This window comes from Chenopodium quinoa, unplaced genomic scaffold (assembly GCF_001683475.1).
Source record: "Chenopodium quinoa cultivar QQ74 unplaced genomic scaffold, ASM168347v1, whole genome shotgun sequence".
Lineage (NCBI taxonomy): Eukaryota > Viridiplantae > Streptophyta > Magnoliopsida > Caryophyllales > Amaranthaceae > Chenopodium > Chenopodium quinoa.
Window position 1 is genome coordinate 53,273 of NW_018742720.1, and position 19,192 is coordinate 72,464.

The 19,192-nt window shown below is 33.9% G+C and overlaps 3 protein-coding genes across 3 annotated transcripts; 2 read left to right on the forward strand and 1 right to left on the reverse strand.

The window, feature by feature from the left end:
• Positions 1-335: 335 nt before the first annotated feature.
• LOC110723016 (sodium/hydrogen exchanger 4-like) lies at positions 336-5,867 on the forward strand. The gene is made up of 14 exons (XM_021902288.1): positions 336-930; positions 2,144-2,262; positions 2,360-2,457; positions 2,570-2,629; positions 2,720-2,766; positions 2,855-3,043; positions 3,195-3,241; positions 3,333-3,399; positions 3,691-3,791; positions 3,955-4,056; positions 4,485-4,638; positions 4,731-4,793; positions 4,907-4,990; positions 5,176-5,867. The coding sequence occupies exons 1-14, from the start codon at positions 748-750 to the stop codon at positions 5,437-5,439; spliced, it is 1,578 nt and encodes a 525-aa protein (XP_021757980.1). The 5' UTR covers positions 336-747; the 3' UTR covers positions 5,440-5,867.
• A 112-nt stretch (positions 5,868-5,979) lies between these two features.
• On the reverse strand, positions 5,980-14,181 carry LOC110723015 (protein app1-like). Its single transcript, XM_021902287.1, has 6 exons — positions 13,512-14,181; positions 10,264-10,375; positions 10,020-10,191; positions 9,525-9,931; positions 7,468-7,599; positions 5,980-6,318 (listed from the first exon to the last, which is right to left on the reverse strand). The coding sequence occupies exons 1-5, from the start codon at positions 13,982-13,984 to the stop codon at positions 7,477-7,479; spliced, it is 1,287 nt and encodes a 428-aa protein (XP_021757979.1). The 5' UTR covers positions 13,985-14,181; the 3' UTR covers positions 5,980-6,318; positions 7,468-7,476.
• Positions 14,182-15,799: 1,618 nt separating this feature from the next.
• Positions 15,800-18,581, forward strand: LOC110722919 (rho GDP-dissociation inhibitor 1-like). Its single transcript, XM_021902201.1, has 5 exons — positions 15,800-15,988; positions 16,654-16,720; positions 17,065-17,283; positions 17,951-18,075; positions 18,231-18,581. The coding sequence occupies exons 1-5, from the start codon at positions 15,800-15,802 to the stop codon at positions 18,306-18,308; spliced, it is 678 nt and encodes a 225-aa protein (XP_021757893.1). The 3' UTR covers positions 18,309-18,581.
• The last annotated feature ends 611 nt before the right edge of the window (positions 18,582-19,192 follow it).

Genomic DNA, 19,192 nt, shown 5'->3' on the forward strand with positions numbered 1-19,192 from the left:
ATCATGTGGGCTCAACACCACGCAAATTCATTTGTTAAAATTTTGTGGTAGTATTTGATTCAATTAGTCGTATTAAAAATCATGTTATATTTGTTAAGTATGTATACTTTTTTATAAGATTCTCATGCAAACTTGGATGAAGATGCGTTATGTACTTATGTGTGTCCATGTGGTATTAATTTCCTTAAGTTGAGGTCATGTAAAACTCAGAGTCAATTATCAAAATGAGTCCATAATAAATTGATAAGAAAGGAATAAGTTCTAATAACATAAGATAATTGTTATGTAAATAATTCAGTTTGATAAGATAAATGTGAATAAGTTTGGATAAATTTAAATAAAATAAGTGAATTCAAATGAGCCAATATATTAACCGGAACTGTTCTCAAGCAAATCTTTTCGAATTCAATGGATTGGACCTACCCTCTTGGCAACCTTGACCCAAACTATAAACAAGGATAAGCATTGAAAATTGAAACATGAAATTTAGAATTGTACCATTTAAAGATCAATAAAACCCTATAAAAGTAGGCAAATGAAACCAGAAAATGACAATAAACACCTCTCATAAAAATACCACGTAACACAAAATATCACACAGTCCAAAGTCCAGATGTCAATATAGTGCTTGAATTTCGCTCTTCTCTACCTTTAACAATACACTATTTACTCCTATCTATATTTTCTTGCACACATTCAATTAATCTAAAAAAATCTCCAAATAATATCTGAAAATAGTAGGAAAAAATGGGGTTTTTCATGGATGTTTTATGGGAAAAAGGAGTGGAATTAGCAAATATGGGTGAAAGTGGGCATGCACAAGTAGTGCCCATATCAGTTTTTGTGGCTGTTCTTTGCTTTTGTTTGGTGATTGGTCATTTGCTTGAAGAAAATCGCTGGCTCAATGAATCGATCACTGCCATTGTCATTGTAATTACTCCTATATTTTGTTATTTGTTACATTAATTAAATCATATAAAAACTTATATGATACTTTGTACAAATTATACATATTATTAGTAATTTGTTATTTGTTGGGTAGGAGTAGAAAATGGGTTGTTTTGATCATGCTTGACAAATTTGCATGTGGGTAGTTATGTTTTATTACTTGGGTTGGATTCACATATATGGGTTGACTGTTTCGGACATGGGTACCCAAGTCCGAGTAATACAGGGTAGAAGAATGCACATTTGAATGTTTCATATTTACACTAGCTATGTATGCTAACTAGAAAGTGGAATGTTGTAAATGTATATTTGTGTATGGTGCTTTAAATGAATAGGACTAAATTTGAACAAGAAGTGAACCAACATGATATGCTACCTACACATAACGAAAACATTATTATATGCTATTTGCATTGTTATAGGTACATTAGATGTTAGGAACTAGGAAGTGGAATGTGGTGAATGTATACTTGTGTACGGTGATCTGAATAAGTATGACTATATATGAACAAGAAGTGAACCGAACATGTTATGTGCACGTAACGATCGTGTTCATTTCATCATACGGTACATATTCATTTGGAGCAACATACATGACTCCTAGGAGTAATCCTTTTGTTCCCATATGACTACCTTAAGTTTGGTAGGTTGATCCAACTGAAACCCTACTTAATGTTTATATTGTCATTTGTTAGATGATTTGTTTAGCCTGTGTTCATAAGTTCATTCATGAGTTTTGTATTAAAGGAATTACATTATCAGTAATAAGTAGGAAAATATGTCCCAATTCACAATACAGTTTATTATATTAACCCTCTCTTAAAAGAAATTCTATCTTTTGTTTTGTGGCTATAGAAGAATTTAGTCATTTATAATTTGATCTGCACAAGAAGTTTGTCACTTGAAGAAAATAATGCAGTTTTTGTGTATGCTAAGAAATAGAGAAGTTAACATATGAAATAACTAGAGTTCAAAGTCTTAGCTATGCCTTGAATGGTTATTCCAGTTGAGAGTAATGAGACTAAAGAAGTTACGCGTTGTTCCTACCATGGCCATCAAAACCTCTTTAATTAGTGATTACTTTTAGAATTGTCATTTCATACATGAAAACATAATATAGGTGCCTTCTTTGCAATTCTTCATATCTATCAAGCAAGTTTTTCAAGTGTTAATGAGTTTTTTTGCCTCGATTTAGGGATGCCTGACTGGAATGATTATATTGTTCATAAGCAAGGGGAAAAACTCTCACATATTACGGTTTGATGAAGAACTATTCTTCATCTATCTCCTTCCGCCTATCATCTTCAATGCGGGGTAATCCTTCCGTCATTGTTTTTGGCATCTTTGATAATATAGATAATTTAAGTTCTCTAGATTAATTGAGGTGCCATATTGCTTGTACTTGACTCAGGTTTCAAGTCAAGAAGAAACAGTTTTTCCAAAACTTCTTGACAATTATGCTTTTCGGAGTTATTGGTGTGTTTATCTCAACAACCATCATTTCTCTTGGTAATATGCAGACCCATTTATGCCTTTGCATTTTTCTCTCTTTTATTCCCTTGACTGATTTGCCTGAAAATGAATTATCATTAAGTCATTCCTGCATGTTTTCATCTGTTAGGTAGCTGGTGGCTGCTTCCTAAAGTTGGATTTGCTGGGCTAACAGCACGAGACTACCTCGGTAAGCTTTATGTTCTCCTTTTAGTCAGTTTCATGCTTAATTTTCAGTGATCGTTTTTGTTAAGTCACTATTATTTTACCTCAAATTCAGCTATTGGAACTATTTTCTCGTCTACTGACACTGTGTGCACACTTCAGGTCAGTACATTGATCAATTTAGCCTTTCAAGTGTGATGATGAAATTTTTTCATAAAAATCAGTTCTAATAAGTTTCTTTTGTTTGAAGGTTCTTAATCAAGACGATACTCCTCTGCTGTACAGCTTAGTTTTTGGGGAAGGGGTTGTAAACGATGCAACATCAGTTGTTCTCTTCAATGCAATTCAAAAGCTCAATGTGAAAAAAGTTGGTGATTGGACACATGTTCTTGGAAGTTTTCTCTATCTTTTCTTCACGAGCACTGCACTGGGGATTGGTGTAAGTTTAAACAACTTGAAACTCTTTCTTGAATATCTCCTTTGTTTTTGTATTCAAACATTATGGTTCAACCTATAGTACTCACTCTCAAAGTAGACAACTCTAGACTACTCGATCATTTTATTTCAGAAATTTTCTTCTATTCTTGCAGACAGGGCTTCTAACTGCATATGCTCTAAAAGCATTGTATTTCGGTAGGTAAGTGTTCTGAGCTTAGAACCATTCCATACCATGATCTAAGTTTGGTGGACTATCGAGTTAAAAGTATGTCACTCATCTTTCTTTACAGACATTCCACGGATCGTGAAATCGCCCTAATGACTTTGATGGCATATCTTTCCTACACATTGGCAGAGGCAAGTGTATATTTTTGCTCAAAGTTGCGAGTTTGTTGGTTATCACATGATTCTACAGCAATTGCTCATGTCTTGATAATCATTTTTATAACTTGTTCCTTTCCATTTCACCACTAAGTACTAAACATGCATATATTATATCCATGCTAATCTGTTTTCCTTAGTTACTACCATATAAAGGAATATCAATAAAGCTTTATGCTCTTTGATGCATATATTCCTCTTTCCTTTCTTTGATTATTGTGTGGAAAATTGTTTAGATCATGTGTTGCTTCATTTCGGCTTTTGCAGCTAGCAGAGCTGAGTGGAATTTTGACTGTCTTCTTCTGTGGTATCGTCATGTCACATTATGCGTGGTATAATATTACAGAAAATTCAAGAATTACAACAAGGTAGACAGAACAAATTTCATCTAAATATTATTGCAGTCGATATGATTATGTACTTAAGTTCTTCCCCCCTAAAAAAGTTCCGCGCTCTAGAGAAAACAGGAACAGCGAGAATTCTACATGATTATGTTGATGTTACTTGGTCACTTTTCTCAAACTTTTGCAGGCACATATTTGCAACCATGTCATTCATTGCCGAGACCTTCATTTTCCTTTACGTGGGTATGGATGTTTTTGATATGGAGAAATGGAAAATGACCAAGCTGAGGTAAGACAACTTCTTTATTTAATGCAACTCGGACTAATAAACTCAATTGATCTGATACTGCTACCAGTACTTCTGGTTCTATCTTGTTTTGATCATATAGTCATATACATGAGCTATATGATTATATTCCTTTGTTTTGATTGTATTCATTGCACAGTCACTACCTTTTCTTTTTTTTTTTTTTTTTTTTTTTTGAAAATGCAGTCACTACCTTGATTAGTTTGCGAATGGAATTAATGCATTAATTCTTCCTGCTTGGTCAATGTTATTCAATATTTTTAAGTAATGTAATATCACTGACAGGAATCAGACTATTTATGCATTGGATATATAATCTTATTTTAGAGTAGTTTATAATCCAATCCCAAGTATCAACTAGGAGTGCCTGATCCATTTGGTTTCCAATATATTGTCATTGTTACCTGCAGCATTTGGACATTGTTGGGCATCTACGGTACCATCATATTTCTCATATTACTTGCTCGTGCTGCTTTTGTGTTTCCTCTATCCGCTTTGTCAAATCGCATGAATCGAGAGAAAGAGATATCTGGAAGAAGATCATCCATTACATTTAAAAAGCAGGTAAGCTTCTTGTTAAGTAGCTAGATCTAGATTCCTATTTATGTATTTAAAAACTTGTTCAGGCTTTACTAGTTCACCACCCTGTTGTGTAGGTAATTATATGGTGGGCTGGACTTATGAGAGGCGCTGTCTCAATTGCTTTAGCATTTAAACAGGTTTGTGTTTATCCTATGCTTGTTCATTTCATATCCTTACTAACTTAAGCACTCAAATTCAATTGCTTTCTGATATGCTTTGATAATTACTGTGAACTTTATTATGTGTGAAGTTTACATACTCCGGTGTAACAATGGATACGGTCAATGCTACAATGGTTACCACCACCGTGATCGTAGTGCTCTTTACTACACTGGTAAGCCATACTCTCCTTGATCGACTTCTACCAAAATTTGAGTTGTGCTTCAGTAACTTTTGTTAAAATTTCTGTCTATTGTTTTTCTTGTAATTTCTATCTGGGAAACCGCGGGAAAAAAAAATTATAAAACATAAACGGGGAAGAAAAATAAATCTCAATCAAATTTTTCTTTGCATCCTCAGGTCTTTGGCTTTCTAACAAAGCCACTCATATTTTATCTAGTCCCACATTCTCCCACCCAAGAGCCCAAATCTTCCAAAGAAGATCTCACCCTACCGATGCTTTCAATGGACGAATCTACTGCTACAAATCTGAGTCGGGCTAAGGACAGTCTGTCAATGCTGTTTGAAAGACCCATTCACACTATACATTCATACTGGAGAAAGTTTGATGATGCTTATATGAGACCATTCTTTGGCGGGCCAAGTAACAACCCGCGAAGGTGAGAGGAAACAGCATCTTTGCTGATTTACAATTGGAAGCTAGTTCGAGCTTCAGGTTCTGATTGAGCAATTGCAGTCAAGATAGTCCTGTGAGAAACATGTCTGTCCTTATTTCTTTCAGGCTTTGATGAACCTGCATTGCGGGGTGAGGTGAGTTGCGGGTATTTTGCCTTGTCCGGTGAAACAGTTTGGGGTGGATATATGAGGGAAGACATGATACGTAGGCAACTGCAGCCCTAAGAACAAAGGCTAATCCGTTGATTGCTTGCCCTAGGTGGGCTAGTTAACCAAAGTTTGATAATGATTAATAAATGTTTTTTTTTCATAATTCTACATCGCTGTCATAATCATATGTATATTCATATGGGAGTACTGATTTACAATGCTTTTTCGAATAAGACAAGGTCTCAAAAGAACGCTAAACTTTCACAAAACGATCTTGATTTTTTCGGACTTTAATTACCTTTCATAATACATGATAACACAGAAGGGACACAACTATATAAATGTAAAGATCCAAATATATAAGAAAAAGCATTGCACTTTGCAACATTAAAAGCCTAGCATTAATAAATAAAATGTTCATAAGACAGGCAAGTAATCACTACTATCTTGTACAAAGCTTTCTAAGTCATAAGATCTATGAATCCCTACAGGTTAGAAAACTCCATAGTCGAAGTCCATCTCTACAGAATAACAAATAAACAGCGGATTCTGAGTCCCAGCCCTAACTTTGGATTTACTTACCTACATCATACCCTGCACCTAATTACAGTCATCTTCCTACGCATAACTTACAATAATGTCCAGATAGATCGCTCAGACTACTATTTGCCTAGAACACATCCAACCATGTCAGTTAGATTGTCATTAAATCAACACCTGCAAGCAACAACATCTTTATGTAAATGGCATTCATATGTAAATGAAAATGAAGTAAGATGCACAGAAGACCAAACTACAAGAACACTTCAGAAACTACAAATTATATAACAGCAAATAAAAATCCTGTTAAACCATTTCGTTCTTGTGTTAAACAGCTTAAGCTGAGTCTTTCAAGTCTGTGTGACTGTCAGCGTAACAGTGTGGCACACATTGCTTTTACATCATATACCAATCCCAACTCGTATTTTTATCTATAGCACCCGTGTCCACTTTTCATTTCCGGCCGTTCTAAAATACTTGCTCCATTTCCTTATTTGAAAATCTTTTATAATATTTAATTCATTTCTCTCAACTAGTGGACTCAACATAAATAATATTTTATTAATTTCATATTCTCTCTCCTCCAATTCTCTTAACTACTTTTGCTTTTTACAATTTTTTATTCTTCCACCTACCCCAATACCTCCATATTTTATTATTTTCTCCAATTCCTCCTAAAATTCCGCGCATGGAGAAATGGAACAAGTATTTAAAAACGGAAGGAGTATATATTAGTAAATTAATCAAGACAAAATCAATATGTAAATATAGTGAAAAAAGTCAAATTGTAAAACTTGTTAAAACACTGAGGGAGTATAAAAGTAAAGCCCACACAAGTCTTTTAAATTTGAATTTTGTTTCATAAATGAACCGTCTTGGCCCCATATTCAAATTAAAGGATGGATAGTCCATTGTGTAGAAAATTTTAAGGAATACATCTAAAATGACACATGAATTTCATAGCCAATTATCGTAACACCATAATATTTATAAAAAAAAAAAAAAAAAAAAAATAAACCTAATAAATAGTTATGTGAAAAAGATGATTATCATAGCCATACATACCAAACAAAAGAAATAACAGGAGACTCATTGCTCATAAAAGTTATCCAATAATCATGAAAATGCTAACTGGATAACAGCGGACCATAAAGATGAACTGAATTTTGAAGATAGCTATGAATAGGATATTTAGCTTGATCCAGAAACATATAAGTCATCATCAATTTCATATCAAACAACACCCAGTATCTTAAATATTCAGATCAAAGTGTGTTTCTACTTTAAAGCAATACCCCAAATAAGAAAGTAGTAATTGATACTAACCATTTTACATCATGCTCGCTGGAAAAGATGATTACGAGCCAAAGCTTCACGAATCCCAGGAGCAGGAATGCTCTCACATCCCAACAGTTCTTGAAGTTTTGTATCACATATGACCATCGAATTTAAAGGATCCTGGAAAAGTAATCTCACAACAGAGTGAGTAATATCCCAAATATGATTTCTTCCCAAAAAAAATTAAAAAATATACAAATATATAAAAAAATAATAAGAAGAAGAAAAAAAAATCCAACATGCAAATAGATCTAATTCATAGAAACTCCTAATCATCTTCATCAAAGAAAGTGAAAATTTATTAAAGGTGAGGCTGTGAGGATGCAAGAAGATCAAGTAGTCCTATACAGAGCTAGGATTCTAGGTTGGATATTAGATGAACTGAATCCATCTTTCTTTGCTATCACTACATTCTAATTCATGCTGTCTATCCTTAATTTGATTCATCTAGGTATACCTTTTATATTCAGAAAACAAACAAAGGTCAACTAGCACTGTGAAGCACACAGTTTACGCTCTATAACAATACATAAAGGCCATTGCCTCCATACAGAAACTATTTACCAATATCGCAACCAAAAACTCAAAACGAAAATCCCATTAAATACAATGCAAAACAGCAACTACTCCAACAGCAACAAAAAAAAGAAAAAAAAAACGGTCCATAGTTTGAATCTACAGGGAAAAGACAAGTCATATTCATAAGAAAATAGCAGCCAGAACCAAGAAAACACAGGCTGCACAGAATTTACAACCACCAATTAGAAAATGGCAACACAACCAGATAAGCCTCTAAATCCGGAAAAAATATATATATAAAAAATAAAAATACAACCTTGTGCCATTCATGGCTCAACTACAGTATGAAAAGACAAATTGTGCTATGAATTTATTTAAATCCCATGCTTTGAGGCACCAAAAGTCACCACACCACTTCCTTTGAGATATAAAACCTTAAACCTTCCCTTCTCCCCCTAGATCTCTTTCTACACTTAGGCCATCATCACTAACTCACTATCAACCTTTTTCTCCTGCTTCATATTCCCCCATGACTCCATGACCCATGACAACCTCCCTTTACCCTTAATTCTCAACAACAGACCTTTAAACACCACCTTTACAATACAGGCTCTTAAATTAGTGTTCACTGCAACATGATCAGCAGTTACCCAAATCATGAAATCCCCTGCCACAAGGTCCACAACACTCCTGAAATAATGTCACCCATCACAAGTTTACAGTGCACTGCTGTCCTAAACAGCGTTGCCCTGCAATAGAATAAAATAATTGACAATCAGCAAGGGCAATGTAAGATCCACGGTCATTAGAGCCAACTAAGTTCCATGAGATCAGACTTTAAATGGTCATCTTCACTGTTAAAAATGAACAGTCTTGGCAGCCTCACTGTCCTTAGTTCCTTGCACATGGTCACCATAAATAGAGCTCACACTTATCAGATATCAACCTATCCATGGCCATTCTGGCAACATGAATCCATAAGTGAAGATTATATGGGGTCAGTGTCATTTGAAAAGCAACCAAAAATTAGGATATTACTAAAAACTCAGGCAAACAAGATCAAGTTCAACAAAAGACCTATTAGCAGAGAACATGAAAGCCCTGTTCGTCAGTGTCGCTAATTAAAAATCAGAACTTGCTAGGGCACTTTGTAGGTGCATTAACTGATAAACCTGGTGCTTAAGGCTCTCTGCAGTGGGATGTGAAGACTTTATCCAACTATCCTTTTTTTTAAGCTAATGAAATCACCCGATACCGCGTAAAGTACACTATCCAATCCAAAACCTTAAGCGATGTCATCAAGGACATTCCAATATTCCACAAGTAAAAAAGCACTTCACAGAAGACTTGTCAGCACATCCAATTACTAATTCATACCTCTTCAATATATTTTTCACTTATCCCAAACCAACAGTGATCAAAACATTTCACTAAGTACAGAACCACCAAGAGCTTTCAAGAATTTAACCAAGAATAAATTGTACATATAATTAGACAAAAGCAGACTAAAACAAATGTTCACTCACCTCCAAGCCTTGTGCCTTGATGTACTCTTCAATACGCTTATACACCTCAGATTGAGGCATCTCCTTCTCGCTCGTACCAAAGAATTTTGCCAGTGCCTCAGAGATCACAATAGGAGCAGGAGGAACAGTCGCAGCAGGAGGAGCGATGGCAGCAGGGGTAACAGGAGCGGCAGGGGCAGCAGAGACAGTGGGGGTAACAGGGGCAGCAGAGACAGCGGGGGTAACAGGGGCAGCAGAGACAGCGGGGGTAACAGGGACAGCAGGGACAGCGGGGGTAACAGGGGCAGCAGAGGCAACAGGGGCGGCAGGGGTAACAGGGGCAGCAGGTGTATCAGGGGCAGCAGGATCAGTGCTTGGAACTTCAGCTTCTTCAACCTTTGCTTTCTTGGATGGTTGTTCTGGAACCTCTGCAGCCATCAAAACATAGGCTCAAAAGGCAACATAGAAAGCAGATAGAGTTTTTTTTTTTTTTTTTTCATAAAAAGTTATTCATACTTGTTGGGTCAAGAGGAACAATATGTTTTGACAGAAGTTTGTTCATCTGAAACATATCTGTACAGTCAACTTCAAATACCAACCGTAGCTCATCATTGCAAATTATCTTTCTTTTATTACTTGGATCTTGGAGATTATTCTTCCTTATATAGGCCCAGAGCTGCTTCACAATCTGCACCAGATACATACATTGAATAACCAAGGAAGAATAGATATAGAGAGAAGAAAAAAAAAGGAGCTAAACCTCTGTCCTAGGCAAGGCTGGTTGGCCAACAACTGCCTGAAGCTGAGGTGAAACACCACAAAGTTTATTCAGCCCTCCTGGGCCTCCTCTTCGTTTTGGTCGACTTTGGGTACTACAATAGAGGTGAGATTATAACACACGTTAGTTCAAATCCCAGCAATAGAAAATTAAAAGTATATTTCCATAACAAATAAAGAGAAGCATAGAGGTGGCAAACAATATAAAAGGGACAAATTGATATCTTAAATAGGGTTGTTCACCGGTACAAACCCAGACCAGAACAGACCGAAACAGGCCAAAGACCGAATATTTGAAAATACAAGACCCGGAGACCAGACCGGTCTTGCCAGAATAACTGTGTAATTTTCAAAAAAAAAAAAAAAAAACAAAATTATAAATTTAGTGAATGGATTTACAACATGTCACTTCCAGAAATAAGGTGTTAAACTTGCATTAGCCCGTGTATACTTTGGTGAAACACACAAAGCCACAAAGGCAAAGAAAAATTGCAGTTGAAAGGTACTCTAATAGATAACCTGATAGGAATATAGAATATCCATAAATGCCAAATGTCATATAAACCGGCCAATCACAATAAAAAAGATGAACAAATAACGGAATCAAACCGTAGGATTCCTGACATTCAAGCATTCATGACAAGTAAGAATATTAAGCTGATATAAGCTTAAAAGGAAGAATTATATATAGATGGTATGGGATTTGAGCTTGATTCTTAATACCATGTGTTTGGGTTAAGTATAGAAATGAACACAGACTTTTATTTTCATACCTAGACGATTGGCATGAGTCATACCCATGTCCACCCCCCCCCCCCCTCCAAAGGTTCCTAAAACCCATACCTTGGGTTTGAAGTATAGGTTTTAATCATACTAAAATCATACTTGATACCAATATGGTATCATACCAACCATTCGCCCCCTGATTTGGTAGCTTCCTGTTCCCTAAAGCATAAATCTATGCCAATGTTCATATTATACAAGAAAAGATATACACTTTCAACTTTCGAGCCATTCGGCTTATCTTAGATCACGGAGATTCACCACCTATGTTACGTGGACACCAGAACGAATATCCGATATGGGTACAGATCCGAGTGTCCGATTCATCATTTTCAAAAAATTAGGACACGAGGACACTATCTTAACTTTGGATACGGGTATGGTAAACGGTATATGGCAATACAATTAGGAGAAAATATCTTCAACCAAAGGTTAATAAAATCTTGCTAGGAAGGCAAAATTTATTTTAATTTTACATCAAATATTAGACTACTAAACCGACCCACAACACATGCCTTTCATGTTCTTGTTGACTTACATATTATAAAAAATAAATTTACAAAAATCCTTTATCATTTTGCTTTTAGAGTTTACCATCGGTAAATGACATTAAAGTGAAAAAAAAAAAAAAAAAAAAAAAAAAAGTAAAAAACCCTTCTCCCCCCCTTTCGAAGCTTCATTCATGGCCGCCATTAAAACCTCGACTCCTCTTCTTGGACAAACATCGCCATACCCAACGACCAAATGGCGTATCCGGAATAAAATCGGATTTCATACCCTGGTCCGTGTCGGTCAAGGTATGACAGCAAAAATGTATAACATAGTTCACCACATACACACCCAAATGCCCCTGATTTGGTAAATTCCTAATCAATATTAAAACAAAACCTATGCCAATAGTCATATTATACAAGAAAAGATATAAATTTTCGACTCATTTGATTTATCTTAGATCACAAGAGTAGGAGATTCACCACACACACCCAAATGCCCCTTGATTTGGTAGTATCCTAATAACAATTAAAACATCAAACAAAATCTATGCCAATAGAGGTGAAATTGTAACAAAACATTAGTACAAATGCATCCCAAAAATGACAGATTTTCGCGATCAGGAGTTATGGACTACACTCAACGCTGCAGACAGGCTGTGAAATATTGAAGGCTGAACATGTATTACTCAGTTTTTGTTTCTTCTAGCATACTCACATTATTAAAGTAAGATTCTGATCTCTAGACAACCTATAAGTTGAACAAACATGCTGATATCCATAGCCAATAACAATGTACTGAAAACTCGATATTACTAGCATACTCGGGTTGACAAACTTAAAAATACCATATCAGTACAACTAACAACACCAATAATAAGTGAAATCACACCGAAGAATGATAAGTTGAACTCTGTTTACACAATGATGTACATTTGGCAATGTTTGATACAATTGATGGTTAGAAATCACTAATTTACAAGTAAATTCATTCGACAACTGTATCAACATTCGTACGGCATTGACCATTCTGATCAACCCTAGAAATTAATAATACTTGTATGCAATAGAATTTATATACCAGTACTTGAAATTTTTGGTTTGATTCGATTCATCTTAGATCACAAGTGTAGAAGATTCATTAGATAGCACATACACATTCTTGCATAGAGACATTTTACCCAGCAACGTCAAACTATGGTTTCTTCACCTCTCACCCTCATTAATCCCAACTGATGAAACCTTTATCTTCCTATGCATTCAGATTCTTTATATTTATCATTGCAATCTAAACAAACAGCCCAATTACCCAAAATAGGCCTTTGCCACGACACTTGGACAGGTACTATGACCTAACTACTATGAATGAAGCATACTACATAATTCAAATTTCTATACACTCTGGTCCTATTTGAACCTCAGAAAGCTTCACAGAATGTCGTGACACATGTAACCTAAACAAGTAAATAAAAGCCATAAGTCCCGAACTTTACAGTTCTTCAGCATATCTCTTTGTCATCCATTCGATTTCTACACTCCAACATTCCCCAATGACTAAATAGCAAAAATATCTCTAAACCGTCCATTTCATCAACTAAATCTAGCTACAACGATCAAGATCAAAACTTTACCAAAGACGCAATAACACAGGAAATCCCCCATTCACCCTAAAGACAGAATTCTTCATAGGCCATACACAGCAACATATTGCTACAAGACCCATCACACAAAATATCAAACTTACTTCATAATCACTTGCCTACAGTAAAGGAGCAGAAAAACAACTAATTAACTGCAAAAGATGTAAACTAACCCTAAAAATCTCAAACACTCAGCTCTTTTCTAATTTTTAACACGTTTCCAAAGTGACCCACGTTCCAAAAACCCCCCAAATTGTAAAAATGCCCTAAATATTAAAGCATTTTTCATTAAAAAACAAAATACAGAAAAAACATACCTCTCTTTAGCAGTTGGTGAGGAGAGAGACTCAGAAACAACAGTCCCACTTCCAGGCTGAGCAAAACTGATTTCAGTGGGGCCCCTTGGAAAGTACGACTGAGCCGAAGGAGGAGGAGGGTGATGAAAAACCCGATGTTGAGGATGAACAACATTCACATTAAGTTGAGGATGAACAACATTAGGGTTATTATTAGGGTTAGGGTTAGGGTTTACATTCAAATTCTGGGGATGAGGCCGAGAAATCACCACCGGAGAAACCGTCGCCGGCGCCGACGACGGCTTAATCGCCGACTGAGGAGTACTGAAAAGGAAGCTAATATGAGCACGAATGAAATCGATTTTGCTGGAAAGATCAAACCCTAATTTTGATTGCAATCGAAGAATAACCTCATTTAGGGAATTGAAGGAATTAGGGTTAGTTTCACGAAACAAAGCTTCTAAACCCTCTGCTATTTCTTGGTCAGACACCATTTTTTTTGTATTTTTGGATAATAATTTTTTGGGTTTTTTTTGGGGAAAATAATAATTAAATTTTTTCTCTCTCTAACTGAAAAAAACGGACAGTATCCACTCACTGAGTCTCAAAGTTGGTTTTCTGGTATCAAAGTCGGTCTCTTTCTTTCTCTCTCTTCTGTTGTTTTTCTGTGAGGGGAGAAGGGAGAGGAGAGAGAGAAGATAGCACTTTATTGTTTGAAAAATGACAAAATTGCCCCTTTTTTGGTTTTTGACATTATCTAAGATTTGGTTGTAAAAAGGTCAAACCCACTACTAGTTGACATGTCAATATCCCACATTGGCCTGGATTATAAAATTGAAGGAAGATAGTTTAGGGGCTTTGATATGTTATCAACCAAAACTTTTGATTATTAAAAGAGAAATGGTTTACTATAAATTACTTAAATTTGATACTAGTAAACCAAAAACTATACTTCGTATGCTTTAATTTTCTTGTTAAGAATTAATATTTGTGTAATTACTAAGAGTTACTCAGGAGTATAATATTGAATGTTGTGGTTGATAAAACATATTAGAGGAATATATTTATAACTTGGGATTGGACTTTGCATTGCTTTCATATTTGACCCTTAGTTACCCCCTATGAACCAAAACATGATTTTAAATTATAAAATATATGCTACTGACTTGTATAAAAGAGAAAATAAAAGTGGTTGACGGCTTTGATATGTTATTATCAATCAAAATAAAAGAGAAATGATAAATTACTTAAAATTGATGCTTGTAAAAAACTATAAAATATATACTTGTATAAATGAGACTAAAATAAGATTTGTCTTTGGGGGGATATCAAAATTAAACACTTGAGTAGTTGAGTACATCTTATCCAATGAGCTATGTTATCATAAATGTTCTCTTCTATCTATATACCCGCTATGTTTCGCAATATTTTACTCATTGGCTTTTGTACAATATCAAATGCATTTTAAATCATACAAAATAATCAAAGATTTATGTAAATTATACAACATGATCTCACATTTACTTCTTTTGGTTAAGATTTTAAATCCTCTGAATAATAAGTGAGAGTATGTGTATATATACACAAATAGTCACGTACATATATAAAAGTATTAATTAAGGATACAACCTTGAAGAATAAGGTCACAATTATTATCCATGAAGGCATGAAGCAACACATATTATCGCATAGTCCTAAAAACTAGCTATTTTCTTATTCCAAAATTGTCGAGTTAAATAAATTCTTGCATATTATAATATCATTTGTGCAAAAATTAGTAAATTGTTATATTTATTTTTCCACAAATCTCGGATCATCACAAGACTTAATTTACCCTTTATCCTTTTATTTGTTTTCACCACTAATGTATAGAGGAATTCACCAGTCACCACTAATTAAAAGCGTATGATCCCAAAATTAACCTTTATTATTACCATTTCTAAATTAGTATGATCGACTTAGCCTCCTCTAATTGTTGTGATCTGTTTTCTCCCTTCTTTTTCTCTAATTTCTTTTGAGGATAAGTCATACTTGTAGAATCTAAAACTCTTACATAATTAATTAGCTCCCTTTCCATCAAAATTTGTACTTTTATTAATTTTACCTCTTTCATAACCCTTATTATTTTAAACCAAATATTATGATTTTTTGTGATATTTCGAATTGTTTGATGATGAAAATTAGTTGTGCTTTTATTCACAATTAAATTTTCAGATAACCTATGATCAATTTAGGGTAGAATTTTTACAAGCTTATCTAAAAATTTTATATATACTTTAAATAAAATAAAGGGATTTCAAAGAAAGGAAATGGGAGAAACAATTGATTCAATATCATCTTCAACCCATGGAAGTGGAATTGACGGAGATCCAAATCCATCTTTTAATAGATTACCTAGTGAATCTTCATTAGGTCCTACTGAGGAAGAAGAGGAAGAGTTAAGTAATATACAACTGGGTCCAAAATGCAGTATTAGGCAACACCTTGAGAAAGATAAGGTAACATTAATATTTTGATCCATTTCTTTTTGAATTTTCTTTCTATATATGTTGAAAAATTTGATGATGATCCACAAACACCAATCTCTAATTATCCGTCGCTCTTTTTGATAGAGTATAAAACATATTCCTAGGCTCTAACCATAAGCTTGAGTTTTTGGTTGAGTTGGTCCGTTAACATGGTATTAAGAGTTAGCGTGACACAAAGGTCACAGGTTTGAATCTCATCTACCCCTCCTTTTAAAGTGAAATGCTATAAAATACTCCCTCCAACACATAGTATGGTGTGTATTCTTTTTGGATGTCCTAAAACGGGAGGGAGTAACTTTTATATTATTGCATATCAAAAGTTGTTCATATTCTTATGTATTGCTATAAGACAATGGTCATTCCAACTTGATACAGAGTAATAGTTTATACACTATAATTATAATATTATTGTCAAATTGTATTAAAGGAGAGTGAGAATAGACTAATATGGTCAATTTGACGTTGCATTAATACATACGAAGTATAAGTATGCCTTTTTGGATAATTTCTTGGTAAAGAATACATACAATTATCGAGTTGCAATAAGAGAGAAGAGAATTTGAAACGTGGGTTTGTAGATTTAATGTTTTAATTGTCCTTTCTTGTTCTTTATGAAATTTTGTAAAATGTTACAGGATGACGAGAGTTTAAGAAAATGGAAGGAGCAACTCCTTGGACAAGTTGATTTCAACTCAGGAGAAGGTATGGGAATACGGGGTTGTAAATTTTCTTGATTTAATGATGTTAATCTATGATAACATTAATTAATTAAGTAAAAAAAAAAAGAGTTCCAAAAGAAGGGAATAAGTCATTTATTCTTGTTTCTTTGTGAAAATGCAAAACTATACTCATATCATATTTCAAATCACCAATGAGCTCTTCACCTAGTAGTTAAAGCTGAGAGCTAATGTATATTAGATCGTAGGGTCAAATACCCTATTCCCATTTACAATTGTATTACCATTGTGATTTATTTGGACAAAGATAAATAAAATGGTATTTCAATAGTTTTTATATTAACTTTTTGCACTAAATAAATATCGTAGAAACTTTGGAACCAGAAGTGAAGATATTGAGTTTGACAATAATATCTCCTGGTCGAGAGGATATTGTTCTTCCATTACCAGAGTCAGGGGACCCAAAAGGCTTATGGTTCACCTTGAAGGAAGGTAGCCCTTATAATCTTCGCTTTTGCTTTCAAGTTACCAACAACATTGTCTCTGGCCTTAGGTACACCAACACAGTATGGAAAACTGGTCTCAAAGGTACATTATATTATCTCAAATACATATTACTCGACCTTTTTTGCATAAATTGTTTGAGGGTTAGTGTTTTTTTTTTTTTGGAAGACATTTGACGGTTAGTGCTTAATTAAAACATATTATGTTGGGATTAAATTCCGTGAATGTCATTGCCCTTTAAACTCCGTCTATATTGTAGAAGTATCCTGCTACTATGCTGGTCTAGAGCATGGTGGCTTGGACATTGTGCTACTTGGATATAAGGAGATTGTGTAACATGTTCATTTATTTCTCATTTTGATCAAAACACATATCCACCTTTAGACAATCACACGTACATATTTGCACAATTACACAATTTTAAAGTACTTGCAATATTTTTACTTTTTTATGCTTATAAATGTAATACCTCCTATAATATTGATAAGAATATATTTACTTATTTATTAATAAAATTCATACATATAATTGATATTTTGACAATATACTATATCAATTTATCAAAAGTACATCACATAGAAAAACTATTCATTCATATTTGTGTAATAGTCATTACTCATTAGACTTTTTTTTTTCCTTTCCTCGTTTTGAAATGCATCATACTTATTTTTGAGACATTCTTCGATAAAATTTTCAAGAAAATGTGTTATGATATTTGATTGATTTTTCACTCGATTATACTATTATGCAGTTGACAGTACCAAAGAAATGATTGGAACATTTAGCCCTCAATTAGAACCTTATACACATGAGATGCCAGAGGAAACTACGCCTTCGGGTTTTTTTGCAAGAGGCTCATACAGTGCTAAGTCTAAGGTGAGAAAATCCTCAAGTTTTCAAATGGACTCTTATATAGTACTTGTTTGTAGTTTTGTACGGTGATTATTTCTCGATACTTTGATTAATTAAAGTCTCTATAATGTTAATGATCTTATGACTAATTTGATGTATATGTATTTTGATTGTTTCAGTTTCTTGATGATGACAACAAATGTTACTTGGAGATCAAATACACGTTTGATATTCAGAAAGAATGGCCATCCGACTAATTAAAGTGTTTTTTTTTTCTTTTTTTTTTTTTGTCATTTTAATCTTGTTTGCAGCAACAATGCATTAAGTAAGTTAAACTAGAGTAAGTGTTACTAAAAAATTCAAGAGAAAAAAAATTGAAGAACTAATATATGTGAGATATGTAGGTGCACCTTTCTAACTAATAAATGTTTGGTATTCACAACAATGTACCGATTATTATGTAATGCTTGTATTTTACAGTTTTGATATCTTTGTATTTTACTTTTACATTCTTGATATAACAATTTTGATATATCTACATGCAATGCAATTCTACTAGCTAACCTTTTTTTATACAATTATCTTTCTTCTAAACTTGTTTATAAATTTGTGAGCAATTTGTATAGGAGATCAATATATTCAAAGCACTATAATTGTATTGTTCTCAATTTATGTATAATTGTATAGGAAATCAAATATTAATAAGCATTTGATAGGGTTTCAATGTGGTTGTGAATCTTGTGATACCCTATGTTAGAAGAGTTGAAAAAGTAATTACTTTATTCAAGTTTATTATAGGATTGAAAACCTTGCCAAATTATACATATATGTCAAATTCGTCTTCTCGTATTTTATTATAATTTATATGTTGAAGCACTTGTTTTGCACATGTATGTTGTCTTGTATTTGAGGAGACACTGAGACGAAAATTAAATAATTTATAAGTTCAAAAATTATTCCTTTAATTTCATTGTTACATTGATTCATCTTGAGATGTAGCCTACTTTAAGCTTGTTGATATACTATATAAGTAGTCGTCTCAATGACCTCTTCCTATGTAGGTTACTCATACTACTAAGATTGTCTAGTAGCAGACATTCACATCTTTTAAAGATTATTTCTCTCTCTTTCTTTTTGTTTC